The sequence below is a fragment of the Indicator indicator genome, chromosome 14 (genome assembly GCF_027791375.1).
Source record: "Indicator indicator isolate 239-I01 chromosome 14, UM_Iind_1.1, whole genome shotgun sequence".
Taxonomy (NCBI): Eukaryota; Metazoa; Chordata; class Aves; order Piciformes; family Indicatoridae; genus Indicator; species Indicator indicator.
The window spans coordinates 18,831,836-18,854,011 of NC_072023.1; the positions used below are offsets into that span (position 1 = coordinate 18,831,836).

General features: G+C 43.4%; 1 protein-coding gene across 1 annotated transcript in view; it reads right to left on the minus strand.

Moving 5' to 3' along the window:
• Positions 1-22,176, minus strand: part of ST8SIA1 (ST8 alpha-N-acetyl-neuraminide alpha-2,8-sialyltransferase 1) — a 109,055-nt gene that overhangs the window by 20,104 nt on the left and 66,775 nt on the right. Inside the window, exon 4 of the mRNA XM_054386890.1 lies at positions 20,175-20,267. Coding sequence (XP_054242865.1) covers positions 20,175-20,267 — 93 coding nt within the window. The remainder of the gene's footprint in view (positions 1-20,174; positions 20,268-22,176) is intronic.

A 22,176-nucleotide genomic window follows, 5' to 3' on the forward strand; every position in this document is an offset into this window, starting at 1 on the left:
ATACAAAAGAAACAATTCATCACAAATTTTGTGTTTAGAGGTACAAAAAGGCATTGCCATTCTTGGTGGAAAGCACTAATTTCCAGCACGTACTCCCCCTGACATTCTTTCCCCTCGTGTTGGTCATCTGGAGGTTTCTGCTAGTGCCTTTGGTTATCTTAGCACAAAACATTTCTTCCTCTTTCTATTCCAGTCTATTGCTTTCAGCTGCTACCTCTTTTTTTTTCCAGTGTTGCTGGAACAATTGTGTGACTCTTTCTACTCTGCCTGTGCTCCTCTCTCTCTTAGCACATCCCCAATCTGGCTCTCCATACTCCTTCACTAAATACTTCAACAACGAACTTTCATAAAAGCTTTTTCTTCTCTAAAGTTTATAGGAAGAAAAGAAATACTACAGTGGTTTATTTCTTTTCAAAATTGCTTTTTAATTCTTATACAAATCAGGGAAAAAAAAAACAGGAAATGTAAGAGTATGTGGAAGGAAACTGCTTCTTTAAGGATATCTGGCCAAGGACATCTCCAATAAATAAAAAATAATCATTTTTTAAAAATTGTTTTTTTAAAGGGATAGCAAGAAAAGGACTAATCCATAAATAACAGCATACAGGGACACAAACCTGATCAACAAGTGGTAAGGAAGGCAGCAAGGAGAATGAAGCCTGGTCAGTCAGGCTAATTGATGAGGGTACCAGGCAGTATGACAGACAACCTACAAAGGGAAAGCAGAAGCCACATCCCCCCAGCCTGGGCAAAGACTCTGGGACCCCTTGGTCCCTGATTCCCAGGGCAACAGGCTGGGCTCCAGCAGCCAAGGCAGGAGGGTCCTGGCCAGGGCTGTGGGAGAAGGCAACCATTTCTAACAACCCTTAACAGGAAAAATATTTTTCTTGCCCTGGAAAGAAAAGGATAAAATATTTCATTTTATTCTTTCATTGCTACTCAAGCCAATAGAAAATATTTTGTTTCCATTTGTTACCTTGCTGGTCCTGCTTATCTACAAGTGCATCTTCAATACATCCCAGAGAGGGATCTTATCATATTTTGCAATACAGTCTGAGATCTCCTGACTGCCATCCTTTTCTGTGCTTACATTTGGACCTCTTTATGTTTGCTTCTGGAGTTTCAGTTATCCTCACTGCAGAAAATGTCAAAAGGAGCACATTTTTTTATTTGAATGAACTACTACTGTCATAAAGAGAACTTATAAAGACCTTTAGAAGGTGCAAAAACACAGTCAGTTGTATTTTTCCATAAATAAATTGCTCTTCTAGATAATGCCAACCCAAAGCTATCCAGAAGTTCAGCCCCACCATCACAAGGCATGGGAGCTGTTTATAATCCAGTAAGTAAGTTATGGATCTGAACCTAACTTCCTATACGGTAAAGGGACAAAATAATCCAGGTTCTAGAAAAACCTTTCAAGACAGCCTGTATAACCACAAGGATCAGAAAGATGTAGATTCCCTGATGAGCAATGAACACAGCTTCAGAGTTCAGATCCAAATCAAGCCTTTGTTTTTTGTCTTTGCCCACCCACCCTCTCCAAATCATTATATTAAAAGAAAACACAAAGGAGAAAAAAGAGTGTGGCTTAAACTCCAAGGGCACTGGGCAGGGACAGTCCCAGATAACCACTGGACTATGAAAATAAGAAAAGGAGCAATTCAAGACTGTTCAGTGCCTAGGACACAGCTGTCCTACTTCCCCACAGACACACCAGGAAAAAAGCATGCTCCAAGCCAAAACTCTGCTGCCCTCAGCAACAGCTGCTATTATAGCCAGGGACAAGCCACTCAGGGTGCACATGGTTGCTCTTGATGAAGAAGGATGATGAGGAAGAAGGCCAGCATGACATGCTGAAATACTTGAGAGGTAACAGGCTTCCTGTTAGACCTCTCTGTGAACCAGAGGCAGAAACTGCAAGCTTAAAATAAGTTTACAGATACACACATTGCATTGGGTTGGAAGGGACCCTCAAAGGTTATCTTCTCCAACCCCTCTGCAGTCCAACTAGATCAGGCTGCCCAGGGCCACATTGAGTCTGATCTTGAATGTTTCCAGGGACAGGACCTCAAACACATCCCTGGGCAATCAGTTCCAGTATTTCACCACTCTCATTGTAAAGAACTTCTTCCTGATGTCCAACCTAAAACTGCCCTGCTCCTGCCCCTCTTCCTATCACACCAAGGAACAGTCCTTCCCCAGCCTTCCTGTAGGTCCCCTTCAGATATTGGAATGTAGCTCTAAGGTCTCCCTGGAGCCTTCTCTTCCTCAGGCTGAACAGCCCCAATTCTTGCATCCTGTCTTCATAGGAGAGATTCTCCAAGCTCTCTGATCATCTTGGTAGCCCTCCCCTGTTTAAAATTGTATTTTACTGGCTTAAGGCTTTTGCTGGCAAATCATATGCATGCTTTCTGAGAAATAGGGTATAAACAGGGAATGTTACCAAGAAAGCAGTCCTTGTAACCCTGAAATTGCTGATCCCAGATGCAAGCACCCATGCTGGCTGTATGGTGGGGAGCAGTCCTCCTAAGTATGTTGTATTTTTGATGTGACTGAGCAAAAGAAAACACTGCAGAAAGACTATGCCCCATCAGCTCAATGGGAGACAAAGCAAGCTATAGAGAGGTAACGGGAAATGGCCAGAAGCAGACATTAAAATGCATATAGAAACAAACAATTCAGAGGTGGTGGAACACAGAAACCTCCATGGCACACTCTAGAAACAGATGCCATGGAAGAAAAGAGATGATTTCTGCCAGACCAAATGCTCTGCTCTTACTCCCAGAGAGCTCCAAATGAAATTCCTCTTGCTTTCAGAATATAGGAACACAATGCATAAATCAAATGTGCTAAGAATTATCTGGAAAGTGAAGCTGTCATCACTTGACAAAAGTGGACTTAATATCCAACTGCATCATTGTCACACCAAGAGGTTCACTGAGATGAAGTTATCTAAACCTAACAAAGATTAATTCAATCTCACCCTGATATATATCCCAGGTGAGTATATTTCTGAGGTGATATACATCATCCTATCTTGAGAGACTGCATTTATCTTTGTAAATTTAGAGGTCGAGTGATCAGTGTATTATGCACCAGTAGTGCACCCTGAACATGTTATGACAACTAATGTGCTTGCCAGCAAAGAATAATGCCTTATCCAACACCAGCATCTTACACCAAACGTGCTGGTTAGGCAACAGAATTATTGAGGATGACAAAAAGCCTGCCAGTGCAAACAGTGACCACATCCAAATCCCCAGGCTGTGCCCAAAGTGCTGAGGCTGCCCCTCCTATTGAAAGATGCCAGGCGACGGGCATGGTTACAGTGCCCCGACTGGGGACCAGGGGAGTGTGCTGCAGGCCAGGAACAATGGACAGGATGCTTGTGCCGGAACAATGCTGCTGAGCTCATGTCTGACTGCCGGGGAGTCACTCCAGGATCTTTCCTCATTTAGGGCACAATTAGTCCAGCAGCATTTAGAAATGGGCAGACTTGTCAGACTAAGGAATGGAACCTTCCTGGGACCTTACCCAAGGCACCTTCCTGGGACCTTACCCAAGCCTCCTGGAGTCAACGACAGCCCCTCGGCCTTACTAGACCCTGTGCAAGAAATAAGCTGCAATCCTTGAAGGATGGCCACTGAAAAAAACCCTCCGTTAGCTACTTAGATAGAAATAAACACTGAAAGGACGTATGTGAGGATGCCTATCAAGCAGAAAGTGACAGGAATGATGAAAACAATTTCACCACCACCCCAGTGAAAACACTGCAGCTGCAGTCATGAATAAAAACAAAGCCTCATCAGCGCAGCCTGAAAGCCTGCTTGCACAGCACAAGTGCAGGTGGTCAAACATCAGGTATAATAGCATCAGACTGGTTTTTGACTGCCCAAGGCAATGTCTTGCCCAGCAGATGGCTCATCTTCTTGCTTTTTCATTGTTAATACATCCCCTAGTCTGTTTTAAAACACTGTCATCCCTCTGCAAAAAAAAAAAAAAAAAAAAAAAGATTTGCACTCTGCAAAATTATCTCTACCTTGGAGCACTTTGATCGTGCTATGAAACGAGGCAGCTCCACAGACCAAACAGCAGCTAGCAGATGCAGACACTTTAAAGGGCTAATCATCCCTTTGTTCAAAAGCTGAATTTGTAATATAATGAGACAAGGGAAAAGCAGAGATGAAAAAGATGCAAGTTTACAAAGACCGCCTAGGAACGGGCTGAGGTCGGAGCCAGAGAAAAGATGCTTTGTGAAATGCAGCATAAAAGCAGAGTGAGTAAATTCCCACTAAAACATCAAAAAAAGCAATGACATGGAAATAATTTTTTTAAAACAAGCAAACCACAAGGGAATCAGGGGCTGAGTTCAGTTTATGAGAGGGTGAGAAAGACAAAGGTGACCTAAAATGGCTTATATGTAAACAGAAACACCTTTCAAAACACTCTCCATTGCCTTCTCCAGGCTATGGCTCATGCCCAAAGGCTCCAAACATGGCAGGGTTTCTCTGAACCTTTCATGCTTTGCTACCATCTGTTAGCAAAATCTTTTCTTTCTCTCCTAGCACCACTGAACATCAATTTAGACCCTGGGGGCCACCACTGTCCCTACAAACAACATGCTGACCCAACACTGAATGGTTAGCTCCATCAGCCACCAATTTCATTAAGTGGAACTGTAAGGGCCAGCCAGCTGACAGCTTAATTAAAAAAAAGGGATGGTCTGGTGCCTATATTTCTAGAAACATTGTTTGTTTATGACGACCTACAACTTCCCTCCAGCCTTTTTTTTTCCTAGTTTTATCACTATTGTCATGCTTAATAAGTGGTGCCTGAAATGGTTAGCAGAGTTATGTCCCAAACACAGGCTCTGCCATAAAAACATTACAGCTTAGGAAGGAAAACAAAACAGACTTGCAGACACCATTGAGACTCCAAATGATACAGAAGAAATACATCTCACACAGCTGCACCTAAAGCCTCACAGAATACACATCAGGTATTTTCATACTCTTCTACTGACCCAGCAAAAGAAAAGTGGCTACACAAAAGGAATGAAACCCTCCAAGATACTGCAACTAGACACACAAAAAAGATTGTTAGGAGAATGCAAAAAGCATTTCATGCCAGAGTGTCTCTGACAGCTCAAACGCATGACAGTTTTACCCCAGTTGTGGATCTGCCAATTGTATGCACACATTTGCATATGAATGGTTTTGGTTGGAAGGGACCTTGAAGATCATCTAGTTCCAACACCCCTGGCACTGCTGCTAGACTACTTTACTAGAGCCTACGTTTTTAGTCACAGCATTAACCTATTAGAAGCATGGACACTGTCATTTATGTACATAGAATTCATAGAATCATAGAATGGTTTGTTGTAGGAAGATAGCAAACCTTCGAATAACTTTTGAGAAGGCTATGTTTTGTCTTTGAGTTGGAAACAATGCAAACACCTCGTAACTGAAGAGAAAGACTAGGCAGAAGTTGACTGGATATGTTGAGAAGCTTGTTTGGCAGTATTAACCTACTGTATGCTTTGCTTGGACCCATGTCAGTGAAAGGATAGCCAGTTGGGATGTGACAGATCTGTATTAGAAAAGTATATAGGATATCAGGTAGTGATAGGACTAGGGGGAATGGAATAAAGCTGGAAGTGGGGAGATTCAGACTGGAGGAAGAAGTTCTTCCCCATGAGAGTGGTGAGAGCCTGGAATGGGTTGTCCAGGGAAGTGGTTGAGGCCCCATCCCTGGAGGTGTTTAAGGCCAGGCTGGATGAGGCTCTGGCCAGCCTGATCTAGTGTGAGGTGTCCCTGCCCATAGCAGGGGGGTTGGAATTAGATGATCCTTGTGGTCCCTTCCAATCCTGACTGATTCTATGATTCTATAAAGCCCTTGTGTCTGAGCCTGCAGGGTCTCAACAACTGGCTGGCATAAAGATGTTGTTATCTGAAGGAATGATTCATCATCCATCAATTTGTTGATTATCTTTTAATCAGCATTTTTTTGAAACATCAAAGTTAAAGATGTAACACTTTACACTCATTAGCTTATTTTTGATTCATTGGACTGGTAAATAAACAAGGAAAAACTAATTTTCCTATTTCACAGCAGAAGTCAATAACCAGCTGGTGGAGATTATGATCTCCCAATCTCCTACAGAGAGGATATAAATTCCTGTTGCACTTCTGCTAAACCACGGTGAAGCTATAGGCACTGCTGGCACGTCAGCTGTCTGTCAACCCCAGCCAACAGCTCTACAGCTTCACAAGTGGTCAGTCTGAGCCTGTGATTGCCAGGTGTCACTTTCAGTTCTTGGTGCAGTGTCTCACCACCCTCACTGTTGAGAATTTCTTCCTAATCTCCAGTCTCAATCTGCCCTCCTCAAGCTTCAAGCCATTCTTTCTCATCCTATCACTACAAGCCCTTGTAAAAAGTCCCTTCCAGGCTTTCTTATAGGCCCCTTTTAGGTACTGGAAGGCTGCTCTAAGGTCATCCTGAAGCCTTTTCTTCTCCAGGCTGAACAAAATCTCGCAGCCTTTTCCCATAGGGGAGGTTCTATACCCCTCTGGTTATCTTTGTGGCTCTTCTCTGGACCCATTCCAGCAGTTCCATATCCCTCTTAAAAAAAAAAAAAAAAAAAAAAAAAAGCTGCCATTGTAATGCTGATGCCTAGAAAATTAATGCTAGCATTCTGGTGGCCAAAAGCAGCCTACTGTTTTATGGGTAGCCATCAAAATGTCATGTTGCTATACACCATAAAAACACATCCAATTACACTTTCTAAAGAAATCACATGGATTTAAAGCTACAGGCACCAGAAAACACATAGGAACTGAATTTGACAGCCTTTTGGAAACAATGACTTCTATTAATACTAACCATTGCTAGAGGGACTCTCAGTAATTTTGTAGTTCATCACTGAATAAAAACAATAAAAACTGCAATTTCAGCTAATTATCAGTAGCTTCTAACTTTAGGATTCCTACAGAACCAGCACAATTGGCTTTGGAGGAGAGCTAAGACATATTCAATCAGAGCAGGTCACTTTACCAGCTCAGAGCAACAAGCACCTTCAGGGGACACATCACCTTCACAAGCGATTCCTCTCTCTCTCCCCATTAACTGTGGAAGCCAAGCCAGGCAAGACAACTTGCAAGTATGGTTGGATCCAAAGCTCTACAGCTGTCTTGAGTGAACAACTGCACTAACAACAGCAAGTTCTGTACTTTCTCACAGGGAAATGCAGGGTTCTTTAATTTCATTCAAACAACTGCTCCATTTGTCCACAATACTTCAATCCTGCTCTAATTCATTTAGCACAAAACCACAAATAATGATGAAGCTTTAGCTTCTGTACTGAAAATGTTTCCAAGGGCTAGGGATAAAAACACCATTTGAAGAAGACTGAGAAATTATTGGCCTATGTCTTTGAGAACTACAGGCTTGTTTGTTACTTAGCTCTGTAATAATTTGTATTTGCTTGGGTTTCATTGTGGACATCTGCAGAGCAGAGAGGTTAAGTGTAAATAATTAAAATGGTAAAGCACATTATGTCTATGATTACTTGAAGGTTACAGCACAAAACAGTCTTATGAATTGCTACCTTAAATAACAACCCTTAGTTCAGTGCTACCTTCACTGCAAATTAAAAGCATACTAAAAACCTCACACAGAATCTAGATCTGGTACTCCAGAAGTGTTGCATCACATTTCAATTTCAAGGAAAAAGCAAAAGCACCTCATAGCATTAAGATTAAGTCATTTGCAGGCAAAGCTTTTGTTTATGGGGTCCTCTGCCCTAGTCAAACCCAAGGGGTATCATTAAGTGCTGAAGGAGAAGCACAAAAGCTCAAACATAAGTTTTAGCAGCTGAGAGAAAGAGAGCAGTTATAATAACTGTAGCTGTTCAGATGGTGAGAATTAGTGTAGCTCTGTTGACTCACTAGAATTATATGGATATAATACCCCAGCTGAGAATGTTATCCATTATCTGTGACTCCAGCTGTGCCTGCACTGCTAATCCAGACAGATCTTTGAGTTGAGACTGATATGGCATGAAGCAGTCTGCTTAATATAATTTAAATACAAAGAAGAGAAGCAGATAATTTCTGCTTCAACTCACAGTGACTCAGAGGCAAGTGAATATGGCAGGGCAAATAAACCACAAAATCACAGAACGTTAGGGGTTGGAAGGGACCTCCAAAGATCCTTCCGTCCAAACTCCCTGCCAGAGGAGGTCACACAGGAACACATCCAGGAGGGTTTGGAATGACTCCAGAGAAGGAGACTCCACAACCTCTCTGGGCAGCCTGCTCCAGGGCTCTGGCACCCTGACAGTGAAGAAGTTTCTTCTTATGTTCGCGTGGAACCTGCTATGCTCCTGCTTCCACCCATTGCCCCTTGTCCTGTCATTGGGCATCACTGAGCCTCTGCTCCTCATAAACATGAATGAGGTCACCCCTCAGTCTTCTCTGAGCTAAAGAGCCCCAGCTCCCTCAGCCTTTCCTCAGTAGGGAGATGGTTCCACTTCAGCATCTTTGCAGCTCTGTGCTGGAACCTCTCAAGCAGTCACTGAGGTCCTTCTTGAACTGAAGGGCCCAGAACTGGACACAATATTCCAGATGAGGCCTCACCAGGGCAGAGTAGAGGGGCAGGAGAACCTCTCTCCGCCTACTCACCACAGCCCTTCTAATACATCCCAGGACACCACTGGCCTTGACCACAAGGGCACATTGCTGGCTCATAGGCATCCTCCTGTCCACCAGGATCCCCAGGTCCTTTTTGCAAGAGCTGTTCTCTAACAGGTGAGTCCCCAACCTATACTGGTCCACAGGGTTGTTCTTTCCCAGATGCAAGACTCTGCACTTGTCCTTGTTGGATTTCATTAGGAGGGCTACTAAGCAGCCCACCAAGTGGACTTTGCACAGAAAAAAGTAATTGCAAATTATTTGCCTGTTGAAATGACAACCATGAGCAGTTTGTTGTCAGCATTCAACGTTCTATAGTCAAGTTGCACTCAGTCAGCACAAATTCCAAAGATGCTACAAAACAGGAGTCAGCCAAAGTGTTCCTGCCATTAAACCAACTTGTTCTTAAAATTCTTTATTTAACTTTCCTTATTTTCCTACCTCTCATAATCCCACAGAATTCCAGGCAAATTTACAGATTCATCAACCATTTCAGGACAAAACAGTTACTTGTTGAGCACACATAAAAAGGGGTAAAAAATACCTAGGTCTGAGAGTATTTTCTCAGCAAGTTAAAGGATATGCACAGAAAAAAGAATGACAACATATGCCTGGCTCTGCTAGTGAGCCACCATCCTGAAAGCAGTCAGCTCATCACATACTGGGATGTCCTCTTTCTTCAGGCTGCTGCTGTCAGAGCTGCCTGAACAGCTTGCACTTCACGATTGCAGTCAATGCACGCAACCACTCAGTCGCTTTGCACGACTCAAAACTGCCAGCAAATTGCATAAAGAACCTTCTGAGCAATTCACAGAGCAGTCCTTGCCAGGCAGCTGCTGAATCATAGGATCATTAAGGCTAGAAAAGACCTTTAAGATCATTGAGTCCAACCATAACCAAACTACCATGACCACTAAACTGTATCCTGAAGCACCACACCTACAGCTTCTTAAACACCTCCAGGGATGGTGACTCCACCACCTCCCTGGGCAGCCTGTTCCAACCTCTCACCACTCTCTCAGTAAAGAAGTTTCTCCCAATGTCCAACCTAAACCTCCCCTGGCCTCTCATCCTATGACTGGTTACTTAGGAGAAGAGACCAACACCAGCCTCACTCCAACCTCCATTCAGGTAGCTGTAGAGAGCAATAAGATCTCCCCTCTGTCTTCTCTTCTCCAGACTAAACAACCCCAGCTCCCTCAGATGGTCCTTGCAGGACACTCTCCAAAACCCTCACCAGCCTCACTGCTCTTCTATGAACATACTCCAGCCTCTCACTGTCTTTCCTATCCTGTGGTGTCCAGAACTGAACCCAGCACTCAAGCTGTGGCCTCACCAGGGCTGAATACAGGAGCACCATCACTGCCCTACTCCTGCTGGACACACTGGTTTTGACCCAGGCCAGGATGCCTTTGGCCTTCTTGGCCACCTGGGCACACTGCTGGCTCCTGTTCAGCTGTCCACCAGCACCTCCAGATCCTTTTCCTCCAGGCTGCTTTCCAGCCACTCTGCCCCAAGCCTGTAGAGTTGCTTGGGGTTGTTGTGCCCAAAGTGCAGGACCTAGTACTTGGTCTTGTTAAACCTCATTGTGTTGACCTCAGCCCATGCATTGAACCTGTGCAGATCTCTCTGCAGAGCCTTCCTGCCCTTGAGCAGATCAACACTGTTCATGGCTAGTCACTATGCAACACATGGGAAGATGAACCTTGTTAGGGTCACATGTTGCCTCTACACCAGTCAAGCACATTATCATTGCCTACTCTCCTATAACACTGATTCAGTTTTGATTCTAACCACAGAACTGGCATTTCATGTTGGGTGTGTTACAGTCTGTTGAGGAAAGAGGAAAACACAGCACAAAAAAAGATGAGGAGCAGATCTGACAACCACCTGCACACCACTCTCTTCTTCTACCTTGTCTGTACCATACAGTACCCTTATGAGTGGAACATCTGCCTTAAGAAGAAGGGATTAGAGAGCTGGGTCTCCTTAGCCTGGAGAAGAGGAACCTCATTCATGTTTATCAAGATGTGAAGGGCAGTGCCAGGAGGATGGAGCCAAGCTCTGCTCAGTGATGTCCAATGAAAGGATGAGGAGCAAGGGGTATAAATTGGAGCAGAGGAGGTTCCACAGGAAAATAAAGAGAAACTTTTTCATTGTGAGGGTGCCAGAGCCCTGCAGCAGGCTGTCCTGAGAGGTTGTGGAGTCTCCTTCTCTGGAGGCATTCCAAACCCTCCTGGATGCATTCCTGTGTGACCCACTCTAGATGATCCTGCTCTAGCAGTGGGATTGGACTTGACCACCATTTGAGCTCCCTTCTGACCCCTAACATTCTGTGATTCTACTGATGAAGAAGGCCTGTGCCTCTATGTCTGTCTGGTTTCAGCAGCAAATTCAGAAAGGTAGCACAGAACAGAAATCTTTCTTCTGAGTTTCTACCCTGACCACTACAATGTCCCTGCCACTATGAGCAAATGTCCTTCAGGAATGAGAAACCTTTCCAAATACTGCAAAATACACAAGATTCAGGGCTTCAGCTTCCATACCTCCACTGTCTTAGCCAGTAGATCCTTAGTAGAGCCACCTCCGTACCTGAGGAAGCAGCATCAGATATGAGAACAAAACCCTGCAATATTCTGACTGTGTGAGCAGCAATTAGCAACTCTGAAGACAGAAACAGTTTCTCTGGCAGGTCCAATTAATCTCTTTATGCAGATTTAACAATCATGAAAGAGATTGCATGAAGAGCAAGAAATATAAGTGTGCTCTTCACACCAGGTACCTCCACAAACACCTAAGATTGAAGGCTGGGCAAAAGGCTGGGAACACACCGCTCTGCACTTTACTCTGACTCAGTGCTGGTCTGCGATTGTTCCCTCATGCTTCTGTTGTACTATCTGAAAATGAGGAACAAAGATATTTTATGTGCCTTGCCAAATGCTTCAGCTCTGCAACAGTCTGTAAACAGCAGCTTGCCTTGAGCTTACTCCATTTACAAAAAAACAAAACCCACCTTCTGAAGTGGGACAGATCAAATCTTTCATACCACTCTACATAGCCAAGTCTTTTGGTCCCTGTTCTCCTTTACAGTTCATAAACCACAGTCAGAAACTCTTCCCAAAGGCCAACTGCAAACCTTGCAGCTGGCTCTCAAGCATGCTTTAGTACCACCCACACTGCAGCTTTTCCCAAGGCTCCTTCCTGCCTGGCAGAGAAGGGTGAGAACAGCTCAAGACGTCACTCGCCCTTCACATATTTATACATATATCCTACATGTATATTTTATATTTTATGGAGAGTTTCATGTTCAAAAAGTGCATAAAGTGGGTAGCATTTATTATTGTAAGACACTTGAGAGATCTCTTGTGCGTTGTTTCAAAACTCCAACGAGATGAATGCTTCATTTCATTGTGCAAGCTGACTCCGAGTCATAGAATGGTCCAGGCTGGAAGGGACGTCCAAAGGTCATCCAGTCTGACCTAGGGACAGCAGTCAGCAGGGACATCCTCCACTAGATCAGGTCGCCCAGGGCCTTGTCAAGCCTTACCTTGAATATCTCCACAGAAGGGGCTTCAACCACCTCCCAGAGCAACCTGTTCCAGGGTTCCACCACCCTCATAGTAAAGAACTTGTTCCTAAACCAATCTGTATCTGCCCTTCTCTAGTTTGAAGCCATTGCCCCTCATCCTGTCACTGCAGGCCTTTGTAAACAGTCTCTCTCCATCCTTCCTGTAGGTACTTCCCCTTCAGGTACTGGAAGGCTGCTATTAGGTCTCCCCAGAGCTTTCTCTTCTCCTGGCTGAACAACCCCTGCCCCCTCAGCCTGTCCTTGTAGCAGAGGTGCTCCAGCCCCCTGATCATTTTCGTGGCCAAGTCACAACCTTAGGGATGTGATTTCAGCAGCCTGCTGCTTCACTGAGAAGCACACAGGTTATTCAGATGCACAAGCACCACGCCAACATCAGCAATGCCAAACCTCACAATTCTACAGTCACATACTAGAGGGAGAGTGTTGAAATTCCTCTACGGGAGTTCTTTTATACTCATGCTTTACAGCTCCAGCTTTTATTAACAGTTCAACACAAGCTTTCTGCACACTCTGAGCCAGCTTTCTATTTTAGTTGATCAAATTTAAAGTCATGCAAGCTGGAGCTTATTTTGTAATTATTCCCTGGGTATTCAAGCCCTAATTTTTTTACTATAACGGCAGAGGCTTTTCTGTGAAGCTCTCAGTGTAACAAGGTGTTTGCTGTTTAAGTGCAATCTCAAACAAGTGAAGGTGAATGCTGTGTACAGACCAGCAAGATTGCAAGGAACCGTAGTATCTATGGACTTTGGTGGAAGTTGCTCTGAAGCACTCAAGATAAGGCTACTGTTAACATAAATATCAGGGTTCTGATTTAGAAATGGCATCAAATTCCAAAAGGCCACTCTTATTTCTTGCCTTATGTTCAAATAGAAGCAGGTTTTCATAGAATCATAGAATCATTCAGGTTGGAAAAGACCCTTGAGATCATCAGGTCCAGTCATTAACCCTGCTCTGCCAAGTTCACCACTAATCCCTATTGCTAAGTGCCACATCTAAATGACCTTTAAACACCTCCAGGGACTCAACCATCTCCCTGGGCAGCCTGTTCCAATGCTTGACCACTCTTTCAGGGAAAAAAATTTTCCTAGTGTCTAGCCTAAACCTGCCCTGGTGCATTTTAATGCTGTTGCCTCTTGTTCTGTGAGAAGAAATTAGCCCCTACCTCTCTCTATTGTCCTTTCAGGCAGGTGTAGAGGGTGATAAGGTCTCCCCTCAGCCTCCTCTTCATCAAACTGTACAGTCCCAAACCAACCACACAGGTTTGTTCACAACAACAGCATAGTGAGAGGTAAAGAGCTGAATGCAGTCTGTGCATTGGCCAAATGTGTCTGTAGAAAATGAAAGCACTCCAGCAACACAGCCAAGCTGGATGGCTTTGCTGAACTAGTCCATGTCTCAGCACTGCTATTCTTTCTCCTCCACTTCAACCACAAGTTAGAATCTGCCAATCTTCTCAGCTGGAGTCTCTCATTCCCAGCAATCCTCTTGACTGTTTAATGAGAAAGCAGACACTGATTAACCTCCCTGCCACCTTTTGGCCTGTGGCTAAGCCCATAAGCATAATTCTTGCACTCCTGTCACCGCCTCCTGAATTGGAAGGCTTTCTCTGAAGTTTATGGGATGACATGGCTGCAGATGCTGCTAACAGCAAAAGTTATTTTTTTAGAGATGGAAACCAAAGAAAAAGTGGGAATGCCACCATCTGACAGACTGCAGAGAAGCAGTCATCTTGTGTGTTCTTATTATTTGCAGACTTTCAGACTGCAGGATGCTTTGCATCTGCATTTAAAAATAAAGTGTTTGCTTTCCCATCAATACCTGAAAATATTCAAGAGATGGGACAGTGGTAGAAAAATCTGGGTTCAAGGCAAAGACTTCAAAGAAAGATTAATTACCCACACATGGATTAGGCACTTAAAAACCTTTGGGGATGTTACCCTGAAAAAACTTGAGGTGCTCATACAAGACACTAAATTACTTGGTAAAGCAAAACATATGTAACAAGTTATTCCATTGATTTTGAAGATACTACTCACATATTTAAACATTAAGTACTTGGGCCCTCTATTCAACATACTGGCAAAAGGATTCAGAAGCTCTCATAGCAAGTCCTACTGCAGCAATAGAAGGATTAAAAAAAATAATAAATCACCTTAATTAGAAGTATTACTTGCTTGAGAACATACAGAGCTTTCCCATTTCACAAACCAAATAATGGAAAGGTCAGGCAGTTGGGGGTTTCTTTCTGTTTGGTACTTCCGGCACAGACTCTTACAGTAGTCTTAAGAAGACACCAGAGGGTGGGGGAGCGGGGGAATGAAAAAAGCCAACAACAAAGCAAAACCAAAACAACACCACACACACACAAAAATGTTAAAAAACCCCCAAGCACAACAAAAACACAACAACAAAACCCAAAAAGCAACAGTCTTCCTGCAATGGCTTGCCAGGAAGATGAAAATGTGTGAGACAACCTGTTAATGAATATCAGCACATATGGGCAAGCACTGGTGATACTGGTGAGGCAAAGATTTGCAATTAAAATGCCATTCACAACACAGATAACTGCTTATCATCCAAACCCCACTCTTAATCTAGGAGCCATACAAATGTGTGTGTAAGATAATGGATCTTCTTCCTCTCCAATGCCATGATAAATACACATCAGAACTGAAATGTGAGGGTGTTTCCACCAGAAATCTAAATGGGTTGTTTCAGTGATGGGATCATTTCTCACTGCTTTATAATAATTAGTAATAAACCATTTGTTTTTAAAAGAAAGCATGAAATTATGGTTTCATGGCACTATTGTTGTGACATCTATTTATCATTTCCTAATTTCATTCCCTTATCAATCACTCTTCAAATTACTGAAACATGGAGACTTCTACAGAAGCTCTCTGGAAACTTCTTCCTAACACCTAGCAAATGCTTTTGCTGATGAGGTATTGTCCTCATCTCCACCCTGGGAATCTGTTACAGCTCTCCCCAGTCAGTCCTTCTCCCTTCTTCTCTCCTACAAGATTAAACAATTTTTTCCTCCCAGTTCTCATTTTCCTAACCCAAAATTTCAGCCCACTGCTCCTGATCAACAGCAAGCTTCTCTTTGAAGCCACTGGCACTTTTTGAGATACCTCTAGATCCAGCAGTACTTTCCTTGGAGCTTCATCAACCTCCTTCTTCCAGCCCTTTGCTACACTTTGCAGTTGACACTCCCTGCCTGGGATTTGGGGCTTTTTTGAACATATGGTGTCAAAGCAAAGTACAGTACCCAGCTGAGACCATCACTGAGCTAAAACTTATCTCTTCATGCATTACACTTATTTAGATAATGCAGCACAGCACTTGCTGTCAGCTAAATGCTAGGACATTGTCTATTCATGTTCACTCAGTAACCTAACCTACCACATGCTTCTTCTCAGCAGAAATGCCACCTACTCAGCAACTCCCCCAGTGTTTTGCATATTCCTCCCCTCCCCCCCATGGAGGACTCTACAGTTGAGCCTTATCAAACCTGACTTGAATACCTCCAGGGATGGGGCCTCCAACTCCCTCCCTGGGCAACCTGTTGCAGTGTTCCACCACCCTCATGGTGCAGACCTTGTTCCTTACATCTAATCTAAATCTCTTCTTCTCTCATTTCAAACCCTCATCCTATCACTGCAGGCCTTTGGAAACAGTCCCTCTGCAGCCTTCTTGTAGGCTCTCTTCAGGTACTGGAAGGCCACTCTTACGTCTGCCCAGAGCCTTCTCTTCTCCAGCCTGAAGTCTTCTCTGTCATGACCCTTGTGCTTCCTTTCCTGTTTCAATGAGGATAAAACAACTGCTCCCTGAAGAGAGAAACTCATCATCTGACTTCTAAATAAAGGACAACATGAGCAACAGGAGTTTCCCTTCAACAAGGTATTTTATGCATGCAGGGTCTCTTTTGCTTCTTTTTCTGACCTTTTGCAGTTAGCAAATGAAAATGTACCTACCTGGGAACAGTGCCCAGTTTTTACATAGAGACATAGTCAGAAGCAATTCTAAGCTACCATTTTCATGAGTGTCAGCAACAGGTTGAATATTGTACATTTGTTTAATCAAAGATGAAGGAAGCTTTTATCAAATGAAGTAATTGCCTCAGCTCCATTTTATTATTCTTACGGCTTAAGTTAATTGGATTTAAAGATATCTTCAGGACTGAATCCAGGAAAGATTATTAGCAGGCTCTAAGACACAGGGAGAAATGGAAAACAAATTTAAACCCACTCAAATTTTGTGGGATCCTAATAAACAACAGCAATATTTAACAGACATTTCAAAGCTCAGAGGCAGGATCGTTGCATTTATTAGCATTCAGTCTTGTTCCTTCACCTTGCTTTAGTGCAGGACAATGGATGCAGCAAAAATTTCTCAAACACTGCAGAAATCAAAAAAGTGGATTAATATACTGGGGAAAAATAAATTTTCACATTCAGTCATTGGAGTTCGTCCTGAGCTGCAAAGTGTAATGGCTGCTCCTAAGCACAACTACCCAAGTTTCAGCTGGACTATTTCCATTGGCAATGCTACATAACTGTGGAGAGACTCCACTACAAAGCTCAAATCAAACTTTCCACATTGCAAAGAATAAAGGTTGATACCAGCCTCAGCTACACCCTTCACTTACTTCTGTATTCAAAGCAACAAGGCATGCTCTAGTAGAAATGCTGTAGTAGCAGTACCATGAATCACCTCCACCCTCACCCTGTCTCTGACTGCACAGGTATTTTGCAGAAGTGTTCATAACTAATCTAATTAAAGTAACCTCCAAAGCCTTAAACACATACAGGAATGACCTGGTCCTTGTGCAAGAGGATAAGAGGGAGAGAATATCAGAGAGGTGGCTGAGCGCTGCCTCATAGCCCAGCTTTGCAGCCCCTGCACACAAAGCTCCCACCCTAAGGGACCTGCAGCACCAAAGTAGCCATAGAGGAGAACTGGGGGTGGGAAAGGGCACCCTGGCTCTTCCCTTCAGCAGAGGGCTCTCCTCTCCTGCTAGACCAACAGCATCAGTCTGCACTCTGCCCCTGCCACAGACTGATGTGCTTTCCAGCATGGAGGGCTCAGGCAGCAGAAGAGAGATAATCCTGACATCCTTTAGACAAAAAAAGTAACAGTGACAGACATCATGAGCCCTCTCAGTCAGCCAGGGAAATTTCTACCATAACATGTCTCTCGACAGTACTCCTGCGTTACACGAAGCAAAGTTACAGTAGGAAATTCCTCAAGAGTTTTTCAAACTGAAACGGGAACTGAGCAGAATGTTTTACAAGTGAAAACTGTACTACCTGCACAGTCACATCTCCTGCTGAAAACAGACTAAGAACTTGAGCTCTAAGTCTTGCAAAGGGCACGGTGTCTCTGAAGTCAGATGAAAGTCTTGACCCTCTCATCCTAAGGCTGTAAGCCTAGAGGGAAACAGTGGTAGCTCAGACATCACTCTGCAAATTTACTGCCAACAATCTAATTTTCTACAACACAGAAAACTCCCTCCACATCCCTGGTATGCAAACTTTGCCCTATCCAACATGCCTCATCATAAATTATCATGCCATGAATGGTGTTGCAGGACCAATTCACTACGTTTGCCGTAACACACTTGAGAGAGAATTGAGATGTCAAGGCTCATCAGTATCAACCTCCTTGAAGTAAGGACAAGAAGAAAGGGGAAGAATGATAATGAATAATACCACTACATGAAGCCAGTTAACTTACAGCTTAGAAACAGATATGTATCAGTCACCAACCTGAATGTCCCTGAATTTCATGCATTGTGAGCAGTATTAATTCTGTAAAAAGCTTCTGCCCATAAAAATTGACTATTTTTTGATAGAGCAGTAGCCTTTTTTCCCCCCTAATTTCACTTCCAAGATTTACCCTCTTTTTCCAACTCTAACTTAATGTATGGGAGGTAACATTATGAGTTTGTACTATTTTAAAAATAAATAAATAAAAATCTCTTCCCAACCATGCACAGAAGAAGCCAGCTGCCAGATATCTCAAAAGCTCCAAGTCTCACAGGAGGGAGCTGCCAATTTTCAGTGCAATGAATTTCTTCTCTAATTCTCAGTTCCTGGTTGTGTATCTCCTCCTCATTAATACATGTGCACATACATCCCATGTCACTTTCTCAGTGAAGGGCCTGCATTGCAGTTATGGGCTGCTCACTTTCAGCACTGACATTGAATGCAATCCCATTTCTTGTTCTTCATCTATTCCTTCCTCCCTTTTTCTTTTCCCATTTCCCTCCCCCTCCCACTTTTCCTTGTGATATCCTCCTCTCACAAAGTAGCATCTCATTCTCTCCATCTGCTTCTCCAACCATCTGCTTGCTCCTTCCCTTCCTTCTTGCCAGATAACTCCACAGCCTCTCTGGTGTAGCACCATCCTGTCCCTGTAGCATCACTAAAACTCTTTTTTCCCCTCGATGCAGGGGAGGGTGCAAAATAAATCCTCATGAGCTTAATAATCCTCTGCCTTGACATCTGTAAAATCCTTTTCTAAGTTTCACATTTCACGCTGCTCCTCTTCACTTTTTCCAAAATGCCAGAGCCAAACTGATGTTTCCTTGCTGGGATGTTCTGCCTATTTCATCCCACTCCTTATATCAACTCATGAGCCATCTATGTCCCACAGCATTTTCAGATTCCCCATCTTCCTTCAAGTCCACACTCACTCTTCTCGCCTGGCACCTGGTGTCATCCTCTGCCAGTTGTGTTTGGTTTGCTTTGATCTCATCCCACCAGCACTTCTGTGCCTTCTCCTATTCAGACACTCTGTGCTTGCAATCAGCTCTTGAAGCTGATTAGTACTCCATTTCCCTCTTTTTTTTTTCCTACTCTGTCAAAGACTGTCTTTCCCACACAAGAAACTAGAACACCCTTCAATTCCTGATAGAAAGGAAAAATATTACATATAGATGCCATCAAACATCCATTTCCTTTGTCTTTTCTAAAACACCTGGCTTTCTAATATTTCTTTTATTTCCCTGCTTTACTTTCTTTCACAGTCCTTCACCTCCCAGTACCCACATTATACATTTCTTCATGCCTAATCATTTCCTGTTCATTCCCTTAGTTTATCCATTTTCTGCCTGTTTTTCAGTGAACATAGCAGGTTACTACCACATCTTGTTCTGCCTGGGAACAGCCTACTTCATTCCGGGTGATAAACAAATAACATAGCAATTAAAATTCAAGAAGGCATATCAGAGACATGCTGCTGACTTCCCCCCCCCCCCCACCTTCCTCTCTCTCATCAGCTACTGACATTTGAAAAATTTCAACTAGCTCTAGCAAACAACAAAAATGTGTCCCCGTTTCCCAAGAAAGCAAGGTTTGTGTGATCGTAACCTGCTAAGCAGTTCCATCCTGACCACTTTTGCACCCAAAAGTCAGTATCAAACAAATAACACAAAGCCACTAAGGACCCAGAGGTTATCAGTGGTGAAGCAAAGCAAAACTCAAATTAGCATCTTTGTTAATTGTTGGATGCAGCAGCCAGCTGGACTGTTCATGAGAATGGTTTGGGCCACCCATCAGTACAGGCTTGCTTTGAGAGCAGCCAAAGGACCATTGGCATGTGCCCAGCACATAGCAGAAGGAGGGAGCTGGAAACAGAGGGGAGTATAGTAGAAGAAATACCTGCAAAAGCCAGCTTCCCATAGTTTGCCTGCTTACAGATCAAGAATTAGTCTTAATCTCGAATTACTTTACCTAACATCAAACCATTGCCTGTTTCATCTTTTCCAGATCCTTTTTCAGGATCAGAGGACTGTTAAGAACTCTGATGCACTAATATCTGTAACACAGATGAAGCATTTTTCTCTTTGTTCCCCCTGACCAGAGAAGGAACAATATGGTCTCTACCTTTTCTGAATTATACTGGGATTTGCAGTCACCAGCTGGGTTTTCAATCCAACATCCTTGCTGTATTCACTGGATAGAGGAGGAAGGTTGCACCTGCACACAGAAAAAGAGTCAAGACTTTAAATTATATTCAGGGTGATGGGCTTCAACCTCAGTCTCTTTTCATCTGCAACTCTGAGGTGTTTTTTTTTCTTTTAACAAAAAGCAAGCTGTCAGTAAATGTAAAAGTGCTGTACCAATACTAGACCAAAATACAGATGCTCCCTCCTGCACTACACCTATGAGCACAGTAGGATATTTTTGTACTAGATTGTGAGGAAATTTGGAAATAAAACATTTTGCAAAATGATCTTACATAGCTACTAAGCAAAAACAGACACAGACTTGGCATTTCTGACAGGCTGAAGGCTGTGCAAGAGGCCATTATCATATACAGCAAACACGTTTTTTCTCCCCAAATTCTTTTTAAATTGTGTTTCACTCTGTCCTGTTTTGTTTACCAGTATCAGGCTCCAGACTGTTACCACTCTGTGGTATTACAAGCATTAAATACTTTAAGCATACAGAATTTACCAAGGAAACACAGAGAAAAATTTTAAGTGGCTATTTAAACGTGGGCATCTCGGTTCTGCTCATAGCCTTGTTCTGGTGGGCAGGGTGATAATGTACTTAAGAGAAAGTGACTGAGCAAACTTCTCTCATTTCAAAGCATTGCTATCCCTGCAGGCCTTTGCAAACAGTCCCTCTGCAGCTTTCTTGTAGGCCCTGCTGGAAGGCTGCTATTAGGTCTCCCCGAAGCCTTCTCTTCTCCAGGCTGAACAACCCCAACTCCCTCAGCCTGTCCTTGTAGCAGAGGTGCTCCAGCCCCCCAGCCATCTTCATGGCTCTCCTCTGGACCTGCTGCATCAGGTCCATGTCCTTCCTGTGTTGAGGGTTCCAGAGCTGGACACAGTACTGCAGACGAGGTGCTGGCAACAGCAGAGTGCAGCAAATGAAGCTGCACAAATTCTCAGCTGCACCTCCACGTGTTATGGTTTTGTGCAGTGCCTGGACAGTCACTGGTGTGCACACAGTGCAGTCTGCAATTTTTGTCAGTGCAAGTTCATACATTCCCCAAGAAAAAGAACCCTAGTAGTACTATATCTGCACCTATGTGCACGTAAGTACCAGCTCTCAAAACCGTGTTCTTAAATCCTCATCATCAGGAGATGCCAAGGAGAAGGATGGCAAAATCCCACTTACACGAACATAGATGAATTCAGCCTTGTCTTCCCAGAAAAACAAAATTTCCAGGAACATTTTCTCTTGTTCATGACTGTATTTGTTAAGCTGTGCACAATGTATTGAGATCTCAGTTAGCAAACACTTTCTATTTTGGCCCACCAGAATTTAAGAGAAGCTGAACAACTTAAAAAGAACCCAGAAAAGGAGACTCGAAATGAGAGGTCTTTCAGAAATTGCTATCATTGAGAAGAAAACAACAAGAAAGACTAGAAACACAGGGCAAGTTTAGTTCCCAGACATAAAGAATCCTAAAGCCTTAAAAATTAAGAAATTATGAGAAAAATGAAAGAGGGGACAGCAAGAAAAAGAAAGAGGGGACAGCAAGAAAAAGAAAGAGGGGACAGCAAGAAAAAGAAAGAGGGGACAGCAAGAAAAAGAAAGAGGGGACAGCAAGAAAAAGAAAGAAAGGACAGCAAGAAAAAGAAGGAGGGGACAGCAAGAAAAAGAAAGAGGGGACAGCAAGAAAAAGAAGGGGGGAACAGCAAGAAAAAGAAGGGGGGAACAGCAAGAAAAAGAAGGGGGGAACAGCAAGGAAAAGAAGGGGGGAACAGCAAGAAAAAGAGTGGGGAAATGAGAATTGAGAGATGCAGATATATTTCTTCAAAACCCAGTGCCAAGAAAATGTGCCTCTTCTGGCAAAATACAGACAAAAACATTGCTTAGGGTTTAGTACCCAACACTTCTCTCTTAAAATAAGTGTTAGCAGGAAGGGAGGGGG